Source organism: Anabrus simplex, chromosome 1, assembly GCF_040414725.1.
Source record: "Anabrus simplex isolate iqAnaSimp1 chromosome 1, ASM4041472v1, whole genome shotgun sequence".
In the NCBI taxonomy this organism is placed as follows: Eukaryota; Metazoa; Arthropoda; class Insecta; order Orthoptera; family Tettigoniidae; genus Anabrus; species Anabrus simplex.
In genome coordinates, this window is record NC_090265.1 from 1,440,856,004 (window position 1) to 1,440,871,096 (window position 15,093).

A 15,093-nucleotide genomic window follows, 5' to 3' on the forward strand; every position below is an offset into this window, starting at 1 on the left:
CGAATTCAGGGCCAACACCATATGCAGCAACCAACACATGCTGTAGCAGTATCTGCTCGATGTACCCCGCAGCGGTAAGATTACCATAGACAACGACAAGATCTGTACGGCCATCGATACTGATGCCACCCCACACTATCATAGAACCTTGTCTGAATTGGTCGCCTTCCTGGACAACATTTGGCACATACTGCTCACCACGGCGTCTCCATACATGTTGACATCCATCAAGCTGTGTCAGGAAATCTGAACTCGTCTGTGGACAACACAGGTCTCCATTGGCCAAGTTGCCAGTTGACGTGGGTATGGACAAACAGAAGGCAAGCTGCGTGATGTTGCTCCGTTAAGCGAGGCACTCGAACAGGACGTCTGGGTTGTAAAAACACTTCTCTTAACCTGTTCCTTACTGTCTGGTCAGATACTGTGACTCCAGTGACCCTCATGAGGTCTTGTTGCAGTTCTCTGGAAGTTGCTGAACGACACTGCAACGCACAGATGGTTGGATATGTCATCCTGTAGGGTTGTCATACGTCCGCGACCTTGTCCAACCCTCCTTATGAACTGGCCTGTCTCATTGTAGCGATTCCACAAGCGGTGAATAACTGACGGAGAGACATTGAGATCCACAGCAACACGATAGAAAGTCCGTACTTCCTGGATCAAAGTGACGGCCCTTGCGACTTGAACCTCGTTAAGATGTCTCGTGGGATGTGCTGGTTGATGTACAACATGCTCAAATGACCGCAGTAGTCTGTGTACCTCACAAGGGCACATGGACGCAGCGCTATTCACTTTATTTTGAGGTGTCACCTGACAGTTTAATGCATGGCTACGCCTACAGATGGAGTATAACTTTGATTTGACATACCCTGAGTAGCTAAGGTCTCATAGTTTGCTGTACGACCATTGGAACCCCATCTACCAAATTAACATTCACGTACCAGACGTTACAAAACATGTTCCCCTAATTTTTTTGAACTGTGTATTTTAAGCTGTACCTACAAATAATATATACATCTTTACTAATTTATATGGAGGTGCACTAATTTTTCTTCAAATTCCTGTATACTGTAAATGCTGTTTCGCATTAGCCAGCTTTTCACTTTTGAAAGGATTTCAACTACATATCTCTTAATTCGAATAGGAGCTTGTAAAGAGTATCATTCTAGTGCAGTTCTGATATTTTTAGGTTTTCTTTAATCTAACATTGGAAGTATTTTTTATCATTTCTTCTTGTATTATGTTGTTGTAACTTCTTCCATAATAGGTAATTAATCAGGTTGTTTTTAATGTCCATTATGCGTTAGTAAGTATATATTGAGGGAAGAGTCATTATTCCCAGTTCTTGGAAAATGGCCCTATGTGATTGCCTGTCTGAAATTCCCTGTATGCACTTGTTTGTTTCATTTTGCCATATAAAAACATCCTGATCCCCCGTGGAATTCCCCTACGTTATTGTTCCATACTGTAGGTGTATGTGAAAGAAAGCATAGTAAGCAGGTATTATTTGAGGTTTGCTAACATATTTCTTCAGTTTCCTTAATAAAACTATCTCTCGGGACAGTTTAAATAGTAGTTGTGTATGAACATTCCATCTTAGGTTTGAGTCTAAATGGAATGTTGACTTTTTCACGCACTTGTTGTTGTACTCCCTACTTGTACGGCTTAGATAAAATAAAATTTCTTCCATTTTTTTGAGTTTAAGACCTATTTCACAACCATCATCAGTTAACCGTCTCCAATTTGCCAGGTGTGGTGTGTTTAAGACCTATTTATTCCCCTTCAAACATGCCAGTGATTCTTGAACCCTCTCCCTACTTTTAGTAACTACATTTTCTTATTCTTTATCTGCTGTTGTGAGAGTAATGTTATCTGCATAGAGTACAAACTTGCCTGATAAGTTCCCAGGAAAGTCATTAATATATACAAGAGATTAGTATTTCATGTGATACTGTATCTAAAGCTTTGCTGTGATCAATAAATGTGGCACCAGTAATTGTGTGGGACATTCTGCAGCTTTAGTGGTTGATTTTCCTGCTCTTAAACCAAACTGGAAGGCATTCATTAAGTTGTTGCTCTCAAGGTATTTTGTAAGTTGTATTTTCATTCAATATTTTATTTTTTTTGATAAGATTGGAACAAGTGCTGCCGGTCGGTAGCTATCTGGTCTATTTCTACCCCCTTTCTTATAAACTGGAACTAATATTGTAATCTTCAGACGCTCTGGAAAATCCCTTCCTTGAATACCCAGTTTTGTAACCTTTTCCCATGTGAACTTTGATCTCTCAGTTAATTGACCTCATTGGTGCTGCTGGTTACCGAACATAACGAGGACTGTTAGACATAGTTGTAGGTTGAGTCCTCTCCCTGTCTATAGACTGATTATTATCAGGATTGACAATATTTTGTATTGAGTTCACAATAAAATGATTCAGTACATCTGGTCCGGTGGGTACTGGTTCCTTCCTGTCTATTTTCTTTATACTTATGTTTAGAGTTTATAATATAGTTTTCATTGGCTCTAAATTTTACTAATTTAATTTCCCTCCTATATGCAGTATTTGCTTTATGTTGGTGTACGTATCCTTATCTTCTAAACTACCATACTTAGATTTCCTATTAAGGGGTTTCATTAGATTTTTAATGGCTGAATTATAGGGAGTTTACCACTTAAACCCACATTTACTTGTTGTATTGTTTATATTATTTACTATCTTACTTCTTTTGGGGCAACTTACATTCTAGTAAGAGATTATTTTAACTAAGAATCTTTCAAATATTTCTATAATGCTGCTGCAGTTTAAAATTTCATTCTGCCTGTCTGTTTGCATTAATTTTTACCTCACTCTTGTGATATTTTCCTCATTTAATTAGCTAAAACACTTTGGGCTGACATGCATGTAGTCGAAGTGACCTATAATTCCATGAAAATTACCCCATGTATAATAAAATATATCGGTTGCCGAGAATTGTTTTCAAATTGACAGTTTATAAGAAATTAGCTTCACATGCCGTATCAAATCCTATTTACAAAGACTTAATAACAGTAAAAAATCTTCCACCTTTTTGATACTTATATTTGCATTTAAGCAAATTAATTAATCATACACAGTACATGTTTCGTTCCTTTTTGGAACATCTTCAGCTGTTTTACATTACTTAGGTGAATTCACTAAGTATTTATCTTTTTAACACATTGGAGACAGCCATAATTCAATGTGCTACCCTCCAGAAATCACAGGATTTTTAATGGTTTTCGAAAATCTTTCAATGCTAGGATAAGCCATGAATATAACAACTTTTGGAATGCATAGAAAGATCATACTTTACACAAAAATTAGTTTTAATTATCATTATAGTACAGCAATTTTTAAATATAAATTTATGAATATAATATGTTATTTTTTTTTTTTTTGCTAGGGGCTTTACGTCGCACCGACACAGATAGGTCTTATGGCGACGATGGGATAGGAAAGGCCTAGGAGTTGGAAGGAAGCGGCCGTGGCCTTAATTAAGGTACAGCCCCAGCATTTGCCTGGTGTGAAAATGGGAAACCACGGAAAACCATTTTCAGGGCTGCCGATAGTGGGATTCGAACCTACTATCTCCCGGATGCAAGCTCACAGCCGCGCGCCTCTACGCGCACGGCCAACTCGCCCGGTATAATATGTTTTACAAACAAGAAAATAATCTGACGCATCTATGGATGCCACTTCAGTTAATATTTCGAAATTTTACTTTGTGGGCACATCTACTGAAACACACTAATACAGATTCTAACCTAACTGGTCAAATTGGCACCGGTATCCTTGTTTACAACCAGGAATTTGCATTCCCACTGTTCTTTATTTGACGACGGGATTGCATCGAGTTGCTGCAGGTACACGGGAAGCACCCACACTTTTAGGAAGCGGTATAAAACAATATTACAGAACCCACTTCAAGGAAGCAATATAAAACTATGTTAAACTTCACACTAATTTGAAATTAGCTCATGTTCTGCACTTACTAGCCTGAAGCGCCAGAATCATCATATTTACGTAGTGTGTAATTGTATTCCTCATCCTCATTTTCAGAAGTCGTGTCTTCCATAAGCACATCATTTATGGATTCGTTGTCGTTATTTTGTACACTTGAATTAGACATGCTGAATATTCACAAGAATACACAAACAAGTCTGCCTCTCGAACACACACTCTTCCTGTCCGCAAGTACCGTACGTACTTTCCCGCCCATTTCACGGCTGAGAGTCAACGATAACGCAGCCTTAGGTTATGTAGGAACGTGGCTGAGTTATCAATGCCTTGAAAGAAGAACTCCCGAACATATGCTCATAACTAGTATATTTTATGCTTGCAGAAACATTCAACAGTATCCTAGTGAAGTCACAGCTCGCTGAAACGGCAGCTACAATTTTTTAGCTACAGTAAAATCGTGCCCGTAGATTCTCTGAGCTCCGTCAGCAGCAATTAATTAGCGCTCCCGTAGTTTCTACGAGCGGCGTCTCCAATGTGTTAAGAACATCTTAAACAGGTACCTTGTTTTTCTTAAATACTACATAAATTTAAAATAAATTAAAATAAATTAAAAACAATGTGAATGGTTGAATGAGGGTAGTGAAATGAGAGGACAAGACAAGAGACCTTTTCTAAATTTAAAACAAACAGCAGCCACCTTGGAGGAAGTAAATGAAGAAAATACCTAGTAATATTCAGAACAGTGACAAAGGAAAGTTATTTTTTCAAAAACTTTTGATTGGAAGACAAGCGGAATATTTTAGCGATAAAAGTGCTGGAAACATTTTTTACAACATCTGTTCAAATGAATAGAAATAGTTTTCTTAAAATAGGCTAACTATAAGTAGATCTATTTCCCTCTCATTTCACTACCCCATTCAACCATCCACATTGTTTTTAATTTATTTTAAATTTACGTAGTATTTAATAAAAACAAGGTAGCTGTTTAAGATGTTCTTAAAAAGATAAATACTTAGTTAATTCACCTAAGCAACATAAAACAGCTGAAGATGTTCTAAAAAGGAACGAAACATGTACTGTCTATGATTAATTAATTTGCTTAAATGCAAATATAAGTATCGAAAAGGTGGAAGATTTTTTATTGTTATTAAGTAAAGTTGACAATTACCGGTCTGTCCCTTTGTCAGTCTCAAGAAACAATTCTCTTGAAAAGCGAAATCTTATTTTAAGCTCTACCTCCCGGTACATTTAAAATGAATTGCTGCGATTTCGCAGCGGGCGACCCTCAGGGTGGCTATCGAGCTAATCTTTCTTCCCAGAAATGAAATGGCGCATGGCTTTTAGTGCCGGGAGTGTCCGGGGACAAGTTTGGCTTGCCATATGCAGGTCTTTTTTTTTTTCGTTTAACGCCCGTAGGCGACCTGCACGTGTTGAGGATGAAATGATGATGAAGACGACATATACACCCAGCCCCCGTGCCAGCAAAATTAACCAATTATGGTTAAAATTCACGACCCTGCCAGGAATCGATCCCAGGACCCCTGTGACCAAAGGCCAGCACGCTAACCATTTAGCCGTGGAGCCGGACTTCTTCCCAGAATCGTCTCAGCATGATAATACAAATTACATGTTTCATGGCACATAACCTCTGATTGTGATTCACTCCTCTCATTTGAGGTTAAACAGTATTCTCGGCAGTGTTTAAACAAACTATTTAATTTGTATTGAAAAGGTGGCATAACTCGCTTATTATTTTAAATTGGTTTAATCAAAATTCAATACGGATCCATAAAATGAAATTCCTTTCTCTAGATGTATAAACATGGCCGGTTGAACATCTATTTTAGACAGCGTCTAAGTGATAAATAACGTCTCTGGAATGCAGCAGCCATATGTAGGCATTGTTTAACCGTAGACATCGTCTAAACACCGTTTCTGCAATCGGAATCTGCTTTATATTATATGCTCCCTTACTTGCAAATGGAAATTTAAGCCAGAGACCTTTATGGTCAGGCAACAGATGCTCTGTGACCCCATACTTTAGATTATTTTTATGAACATTTGTGATTATGTTCTCTAGACGGGCATTATTCCTAGTAGGCCGATCATTTATAAGGTAAAAGTTTTATGACCTTAAAGAGTCACAGAAAAAAATATCTTTTGATTCCTCTAGGTAATGTTGAAATTCTTGTATTTTTCTAAGTGTTCTGTTAATTTTTACCACCCTGTGTGAAAATATTAACATTTGAATTAGGAGTATGATGTGTGTATGTTGGGTATTCAGCCCAAAGGCTGGTTTGATCCTCTGCAGCTCCGCCAACAGCTGTCATAGATGGCCTAGGTGTCACTGAAGAGGCGTACGAGGGAAATGAGGAGTGAGGTAGTTTCCCGTTGCTTTCCTCACCGAGCCAGCCGTTGCTATTACATATCAGTTTGCCAAGCCCACTGAAATGCATGCACCAGCCGACCCTATGAGGAACATTTTCACACCATTCATAGCAGGGACTGGCTGCATAAGGAATGGTATTACTAGCATCATTCATACCTCAGTCACTTTCATATTGTCAAAGCCATGGATGAGACTGAGACAGGTCAATGAAAGTCACAAATTTCATATAGCCCATACCAGAAGACATAGTGCACTGTAAACACTACATCTCGCCAGCAAAGGCATAGGAGTATGATATAAAGAGATAATTATCAATTTTATATCGGAGAGTACCTGCTGCCTCAGATGATTTTTCTTCACAGAATCTACCAAGATTTAATGCTGTATGATGTATATTGAGGTTGAATTTTAGAAACATTTCTACATTAACTTGCCACTGATTCATATTGAGTCATCACACCATATTACTACTGTCTCCTCTGCACAATATCTCACATTCGACATTTCATCAAAATACTCCTTATTCCTTCTGGATGTGTTATCAACTCACCATCTTCCTCTTTCATCAGCTTTGTATAAACTCTCTCTCCTATTTCTTTTTATAATTCCATACAGCATTCTTTTACTAAGCCTTTGCTGGCAGGACCTAGTGTTTACAGTGCACTATGTCTTCTGGTATAGGCTAGAGCAATTTTGTTACTTCCATTGATCTGTCTCTGTCTTATCCTTGGCTTTGACAATATGAAAGTGACTGAGGTATGAGCGATGCTAGTAATGCCATTCCTTATGCAGCCAGTCCCTGCTATGAATGGTGTGAAAATGTTGCTCATAAGGTCGGTTGATGCAAGCATTGCAGTGGGCTTGGCAGACTGATGTGTAATAGCAACTCTGGCTCGGTGAGGAAAGCAACAGGAAACTACCTCACTCCTCATTTCCCTAGTACGCCTCTTCAGTGATGCCTAGGCCATCTATGACAGCTGATGGCAGAGCTGTTGAGGATCCCACCAGCGGAATCGCTGACGGACTGAACATACATTCTTTTACTGCCAGCCCCATCTGTTTCCATCTTTTGTGTAAATTCTTCCCAACTTGTCTTCTCGTAACCAATTTCTTACTTTTCCTTTTATTATCAAGATCCTTCCTTTTGCTTTTTAAAAAAATCTCATATTCCATTCTTGCCATGTTTTCTTCTTTCCTTTCATTGCTTCTCTCGCCTTATCATTCCACCATGGTGTCTCTCTTTTTTTTTTTTTTTTTTCCACTCTTGTCGATGTTCTGCCATAGGCACTCTCTGCCCCACTTACAAATGCCCTTTTGAAGACTGACTATTCATTTTCCACATTTCCTACTTCAGCAAATGGAATATGTTGTTTCAGTCTCTCCAGAAATTCTTCCTATTCTTCTTTTTTTTTTTTAATGAATAGAGTTCTTAATGTAATATATGAAGAAATATTATTTACATTGATCTGTTTTATTGAATAATGAGAGAGTGTGTTATTTCCAGTACCAGGTGTTGTGCAGGATGTTCAGTGGAAACCTCTCAACAAGACCAGCATTAGAGTGTCCTGGAAGGAGCCTGTACATACAAATGGTATCATAAACAGCTACTTAGTATCGATCACCCAGGACACCTCGCAACCAGCTACTGAATGGAAACAGCAAAGGGTACCTGGTTCTCAATCAAACACAGAAGTGAGTTCAGTTGTAACAGACAAAATCTTACTACATTTTGGTATTTACAGTGTGTGAATGTTTTAAAATATTCTGTTAAATTAACAAGCTTTGGTGTTTTTCTGGGATATTTGGCCTTATTGACATTTTAAATATATTGATGTATCATCTATGCTTTGGTAGTGAGAATGGACAATATATGGAGGAAGAACCACTTCCACATCTTGTATACTGCTGTCTTCAAACAGACAGGCTTTCTCTCCATCACTCCTAGTTCTTCTACATCCATTTCAACTGTGCTCTTGATGAGCTTTATTAGAATTCTCAAGTTAATGAGGGAAGTGTAGGATGAGAAGATATCCAGATGAACACAGAGAAAGAGAAGAAACAAAAAGATAAGTACAAATACACGTGGTAAAAATCTACAAACACAGATTAGACATAAAAGGAGAACAGTAACCCAACAGTTTAATATTTATAATGGAAAGAAACCAAGTGACAGATCAAGTCATATATACAAAAATAGGAAGCATGGAAAGGACACACAGAAGAATAGACTCAATGTCAGGTCGGCATTGGAAGATGTTGCAACAGAAAGAGGAGACAAGGACAAAAGTGGAAACTCAAAGGATGTGGACAATCTCCTCATATTCATATACAGTAGAAGTCCGTTATAGCGAGAATTCATAACGGCGAAAGATTTACACGCTATAGCGGATTATTGTTATATATGATTTTTTGTAAAAATTGGGGAAAACCCCATACACATAAAAAATCAGTATGAAACGACAATCACTTTGTTCAAAACTTGTGTTTTTGCAGATGATATCCACACTACGGCTTACTTGTTTGTTATTTTTCGGAATCTAATACTATTTGATAGTAAAGCAAAGTAGCCTCCATACAGGCCATGAAAGCCCTTGGAGGAGTGGAAGGTAAAGGCTTCCACCAATGTTAACCTCGGCACGTGATGGGGTAAAGTGGTTTAGCTCTACGCCCGGCCGCCTTTGCCCCCAGGAATTAACCTGGTACTCATTTTTGGTGTAGGCTGAGTGAACCTCAGGGCCATATGCACCTCCGGAAGTGGAAATCTCGTTTCTTAAATTTTACGACTTTGTGGCAGGGATTCGAACCCACGTCCTTCCGGGTGAACCGAGCACTCCTTCACCGCCTCAGCCAGGCAGCCCCTACTATAGTATATGTTCAATTTCATTTAGAAAAAATATAGTATCACTCCAGAGGTCTCTGTGGCAAACGTTTCGGTTTCCTTCTTCAAATAGTGTCACCTAACCTAACCGTCTATGTATCTTGAAAAATTTCAAGCGCATATAGAGAAATGATTACCTCCTCGCTACAAATTTATATGGGAATAGCCTTTCTGAGATTTAACTAGATGCGAGAAAATATAAACTCTCCTCTGAAATCAGTGATGTACTCTCCCATGTCTTGGTGAATTACATTCTTATTTAATTTCAGTATATAACATTAAAATTAAACTATCGTTTACTTAGCCTTTATTTCTGACAAGTTAACAACTGCTATAGATCAAGTTATTTGCATATTTATTATGAAAACAAGTTCTCTTTTTTCATTTCTGATTCTTTTTACGGAACGGCAGTTGACTTTTATTACTCTTTTTTTTTTTTTTTGCTAGAGGCTTTACGTCGCACCGACACAGATAGGTCTTATGGCGACGATGGGATAGAAAAGGCCTACGAGTTGGAAGGAAGCGGTCGTGGCCTTAATTATGGTACAGCCCCAGCATTTGCCTGGTGTGAAAATGGGAAACCACGGAAAACCATCTTCAGGGCTGCCGATAGTGGGATTCGAACCTACTATCTCCCGGATGCAAGCTCACAGCCGCGCGCCTCTACGCGCACAGCCAACTCGCCCGGTACTTTTATTACTAAACAACTTCATCATTGCCTTCGAATGTCGAAGAAAGTGAGATCGCAAGTGCACATAGTGAGAAAACTATACCGTACTGAAGATGATCAATTGCATTTTGCGGCAAACGTTTCTGTTTTCTTATTCATTCAGCGTCACGTAACTTAACCATAATATATGAATTATGAAAATATGTTCCAAGCGAAAGTAGAGAAATGATGACCTTCTCGCTTTAAATTTACATAATAATAGCCTTTCCAAAATTTAACCAGACGCAAGAAAATATAAACTGACCTCTGAAATGAATGATGCACTCTGCCATATCTTGAAGTGTATCCCATTCTTACTTAACTGCAGTATTTAGCGTTAAAATTAAAGCTATTGTTTACTTCAGCCTTTATTTTTAACGAGTTAATAATGATTCATTATGAAAATATTTTCTCCTCTTTCATTTCCATTTTTCTTTACGGAACAGCAGTTGACGGGTATTACTAATTGACTGCGACATCGCCTTCGAATGAAATTGAAATAATAAATAAGGTAGTTCAACCTATTCAATACAAATAAATATGAAATGTAGTGTTACATTCCTATTTAATTATAAGTGGAAGCGGTACCAGTTTCGACCCCAATCCGGGTCATCATCAGCCGAATAAAACGCAAAAAACAATGCATAGGTAAGAAAGAAATTAAAGATCAAGTCCCCACAAAAACAGTTGAAGAGGCAAAATAAAAACAACGGGGATAGGCACTGTAAAATTCAGTAGAAGTAGAAGGTAAGTCACTTAAAAGAAGCAAGGCGCAATCTTCTGAACAGCAGCATAGCACATGCAAAGTTCAGCGTTGTCTCATAATGTTTACAAGAAGCAGAGAACAGTTAAATGAGCCAGCTTGCATACACTATCAAGCGCGAAGTCACAACACAATCCAACAAATGTGAAGAAGCAAAATCGTGCAGAAGCCGAAGACGAGTAGCTCAATTGAAGTAAATTGCCAGCTCCCGAAGGTCAGCGCGACATATTCAACGTCAGGCACTGTGCTTTCAAACGCCGACTGAACTTGATGAATAGCTAAATGATCCAGTATTTGCTTCGGTCGCAAAAATGTACATAAATATATATATATATATTGTAACAGGAACGCCCGTACTTCAGTTTATCGGAGAGCATGAGGAACGACAAGGCGTGTACGGCCCATGCTAAGAGAGTGAGAGAGAAGGGTAGTGAAAAAAAAATTCATGATTAAGTGGATCCTTCAGTTTATTCAATAGATATGCAAAGAATTATGTCACCTTTTACAGCTGAATCGTGGAGTTGTCCCTGAAGGCGTGGAGAGGACGTCGTCCTGCGGCGGCTGCGTCGTCTTGCGGTCGGCGTCGGCGTTGTCTTCCGTCGTTGGTGTTTTCTCTGTATTAGTGTTGATGACTCGAACCTGAGGCAGGAACGGGGAAATGTGGAGCTTCCACATTGGACGTCATGGGGCACTGGTGTGACACTTCTCTAAGGCGAAGCACGCCAAAATAGTTCCCACAGTCAATGATGTTGAACGCACTTTAGCAGCAAGGATAAAGTTAGTCACAGTTCCACGAGGATAAGACGAAAACAATCTAGGACCTTCCGAGGTGCAGTGATTAAACACTTCATAAAGAAAATTAAATTTACCGGGTACAGTCTCTGCACTGTACTCCATCAGCACAATACACTTGTTGAAATAAATGACAGTCCAAGTTCCATTACGTCGTAAATTTTAGAAGGTTATCACTGGCACTTAAGATCATACGTGATTCTGAACAGGTTATGATGGGAATTGACATGGTTCCTCGGAAAGAAATCGCGATACTGCATTCCACTGTCTTTAAGAGGGAATGTTGGCACAGTTTATTATGAACACAGTTCAACGGATAGACAGTCTTTAAATGAAATGAAGATCGGCACAGTCTATGCTAGAAACACTGTCGCTGTTTTCACACAGTCTTTAAATGAAATCAAGGCTGGCACAGTTTATGCGAGAACACAGTCTTTAAATGAAATCAAGGCTGGCTAGAAACACTATCGCTGTTTTCACACAGTCTTTAAATGAAATCAAGGCTGGCTAGAAACACTATCGCTGTTTTCACACAGTCTTTAAATGAAATCAAGGCTGGCACAGTTTATGCGAGAAACACAGTCTTTAAATGAAATCAAGGCTGGCTGGAAACACTATCGCTGTTTTCACACAGTCTTTAAATGAAATCAAGGCTGGCACAGTTTATGCGAGAACACAGTCTTTAAATGAAATCAAGGCTGGCTAGAAACACTATCGCTGTTTTCACACAGTCTTTAAATGAAATCAAGGCTGGCTAGAAACACTATCGCTGTTTTCACACAGTCTTTAAATGAAATCAAGGCTGGCACAGTTTATGCGAGAAACACAGTCTTTAAATGAAATCAAGGCTGGCTGGAAACACTATCGCTGTTTTCACACAGTCTTTAAATGAAATCAAGGCTGGCACAGTTTATGCGAGAATACAGTCTTTAAATGAAATCAAGGCTGGCTAGAAACACTATCACTGTTTTCACACAGTCTTTAAATGAAATCAAGGCTGGCTAGAAACACTATCGCTGTTTTCACACAGTCTTTAAATGAAATCAAGGCTGGCACAGTTTATGCGAGAAACACAGTCTTTAAATGAAATCAAGGCTGGCTGGAAACACTATCGCTGTTTTCACACAGTCTTTAAATGAAATCAAGGCTGGCACAGTTTATGCGAGAACACAGTCTTTAAATGAAATCAAGGCTGGCTAGAAACACTATCGCTGTTTTCACACAGTCTTTAAATGAAATCAAGGCTGGCACAGTTTATGCGAGAACACAGTCTTTAAATGAAATCAAGGCTGGCACAGTTTATGCGAGAAACACAGTCTTTAAATGAAATCAAGGCCACGGAGAAAGCTCTTAACACGAACGTTCTGAACTCAAGTATACAGCCGGACCGAGTGACGATTATGTCGCGACGTGCTTACTTGCACACACTCACTAAACTCACGGCTTACTGCCGACTCCATTCACTCACTGCCTACAGCACACTGCTGCTGCGTACCGCACACTCTCTCTGCTTTACCCCAGGCTGGCGACTCGCTTATATTGCCGAAGGCCGGTGGGCGTGGCTACACATGTGGGCCCCAAGAATTTTTTTTATCTTGGCCATCTTCACACCGATTGACACGAAATTTCGGCTAGCAGCGTTCATTATTCCTGCCTGCAAGGTGATGTTATTGAAATATTGATATTATATTTCGTTCATGCAGCAATGCTATGGAACACGAAGGAACCTTCTGCGTGACGTCGCTTGTCCTTGGCCGGTGTTCTAGAACATCGCGAGCTTGTTTGCAGCTCCCACTATGCCTGTGCGCTCGGCGCAAGTTTTAAATGCTTACGGCCGGGTGTTAGCGAGCTCCTCATAATAAGAGAATGAAACGTGAATGCTCGTAGGGCGTTCCCGTTTCAATATATATATACATATAATACAATTCAATATAATTGAAATATATAACTAGGATCTTCTAGATTGTTTAGAACAGTTGACGTAAAAAAACAATTGTGAAGAGAAAAATGGTAAAAAGCGCAATACTGGAAACAAATGAAAAACGTATATGCACAGTGCGCTATCTCAAGTTGTTAATAAATTGTTTCATGAATTGTCAATTAAGCAACAAACCCTTGAGAAAAATCTCAACATTTTAAAGAACAACTCTTCTTCACATAAATATCATATTAAGAACATTAACACACCCTCCAAAACCATTCAACAATTCCATCCTCCCATTGTCAATTTATCTAAAACAACTCTGAGTGATGATGAAAACTTAATTCTTTCTAAGGGCCTCAAACACAATTGGCCCAACCTCAACACTTTCAATATAGCCACCAATTTAATAATTGAATCTGAGCCATTAACAAAATGCCAACAAAAGAACAAGATGAAATCAGATATGAAGTAAAAAGAAAACTTTGAAAAAAAAAAACCCTTCATTAATAATAACAAAAACACTTCCCTAAATAATAATAATAATAATAATAATAATAATAATAATAATAATAATAATAATAATAATAATAATTAATGACATTAAACTCATTTTAGATCTTAAAAAGAAAATCAATGACAATAATCTCATCATTACCAAATCTGACAAAGGCAACACCACTGTCATAATGGAAAAAAAACTGACTACATAGCTAAAACTAAAGATTTCTTCAATGACTCTTCTTTTTCTATAGTAAAGAAAGACCCAACCACTAAAATCCAACGCCTGCTCCAACAAACCTTAAAAAAACACTTCCTTTCTCCTCACAGATCAAGAAAAAACTAAATTAATAAACATGAACCCGGCCTACCCACTGCCAAAGCCCTTCCAAAAATTCATAAAACTAACATTCCCATCTGCCCAATAATCAATTAAAGACCCAGTCCCTTATATAATACTTCTAAATTCATGCAAACATTTTCACAAAAAAACTTTCGATTTTTATCCAACAAATCTATCAAAAGCAGTTCTGAATTAATCGACAAATTAAAGAACTTTGACATCCAACCAAATTTTTCTCTCCATTCTTTTGACATCGTAAACATGTATCCTAGTATTCCAATTTCCAAATTATTCTCCATAATAAACAACAACTTAAACAAATTCAGTAATCTGAGTAAACTAGAAATTCAGGACTTCATGTCTATCTTAAAATTGGTTCTCAACAATAATTATTTCACCTTTGATAACACCATTTACCAACAAGATGGTTTAGCCATGGGCTCAGCAGCTTCAGGCATTCTAGCTGAAATATACCTCGACTTCTTAGAAAACACAAAAATTAATAATAATAATAATAATAATAATAGTAATAATAATAATAATAATTTCTCTAATATCCTCTTTTGGGCCAGATATGTTGATGACACATCAGCCTCTACACTACTACTTCTTCTCAACAACATTGACTCTAACATTAAATTCACCCTTGAATCAGAACACAATAAAACTCTTAATTTTCTAGACTTAACTTTTACTAGACATCCTTCTTCTTTAACTTACAAATTTTTCAGAAAACCAACCCAAATAGCAACCACAATACGGCAATATTCTTCACACCCTCAAGCACATAAACATGCTACTTATAACAGCCTAATTTTTC

General features: G+C 38.1%; 1 protein-coding gene across 1 annotated transcript in view; it reads left to right on the forward strand.

Annotated features, from left to right (window-relative positions):
* Positions 1–15,093, forward strand: part of LOC136860514 (protogenin) — a 606,373-nt gene that overhangs the window by 521,501 nt on the left and 69,779 nt on the right. Inside the window, exon 15 of the mRNA XM_067138762.2 lies at positions 7,871–8,058. Coding sequence (XP_066994863.2) covers positions 7,871–8,058 — 188 coding nt within the window. The remainder of the gene's footprint in view (positions 1–7,870; positions 8,059–15,093) is intronic.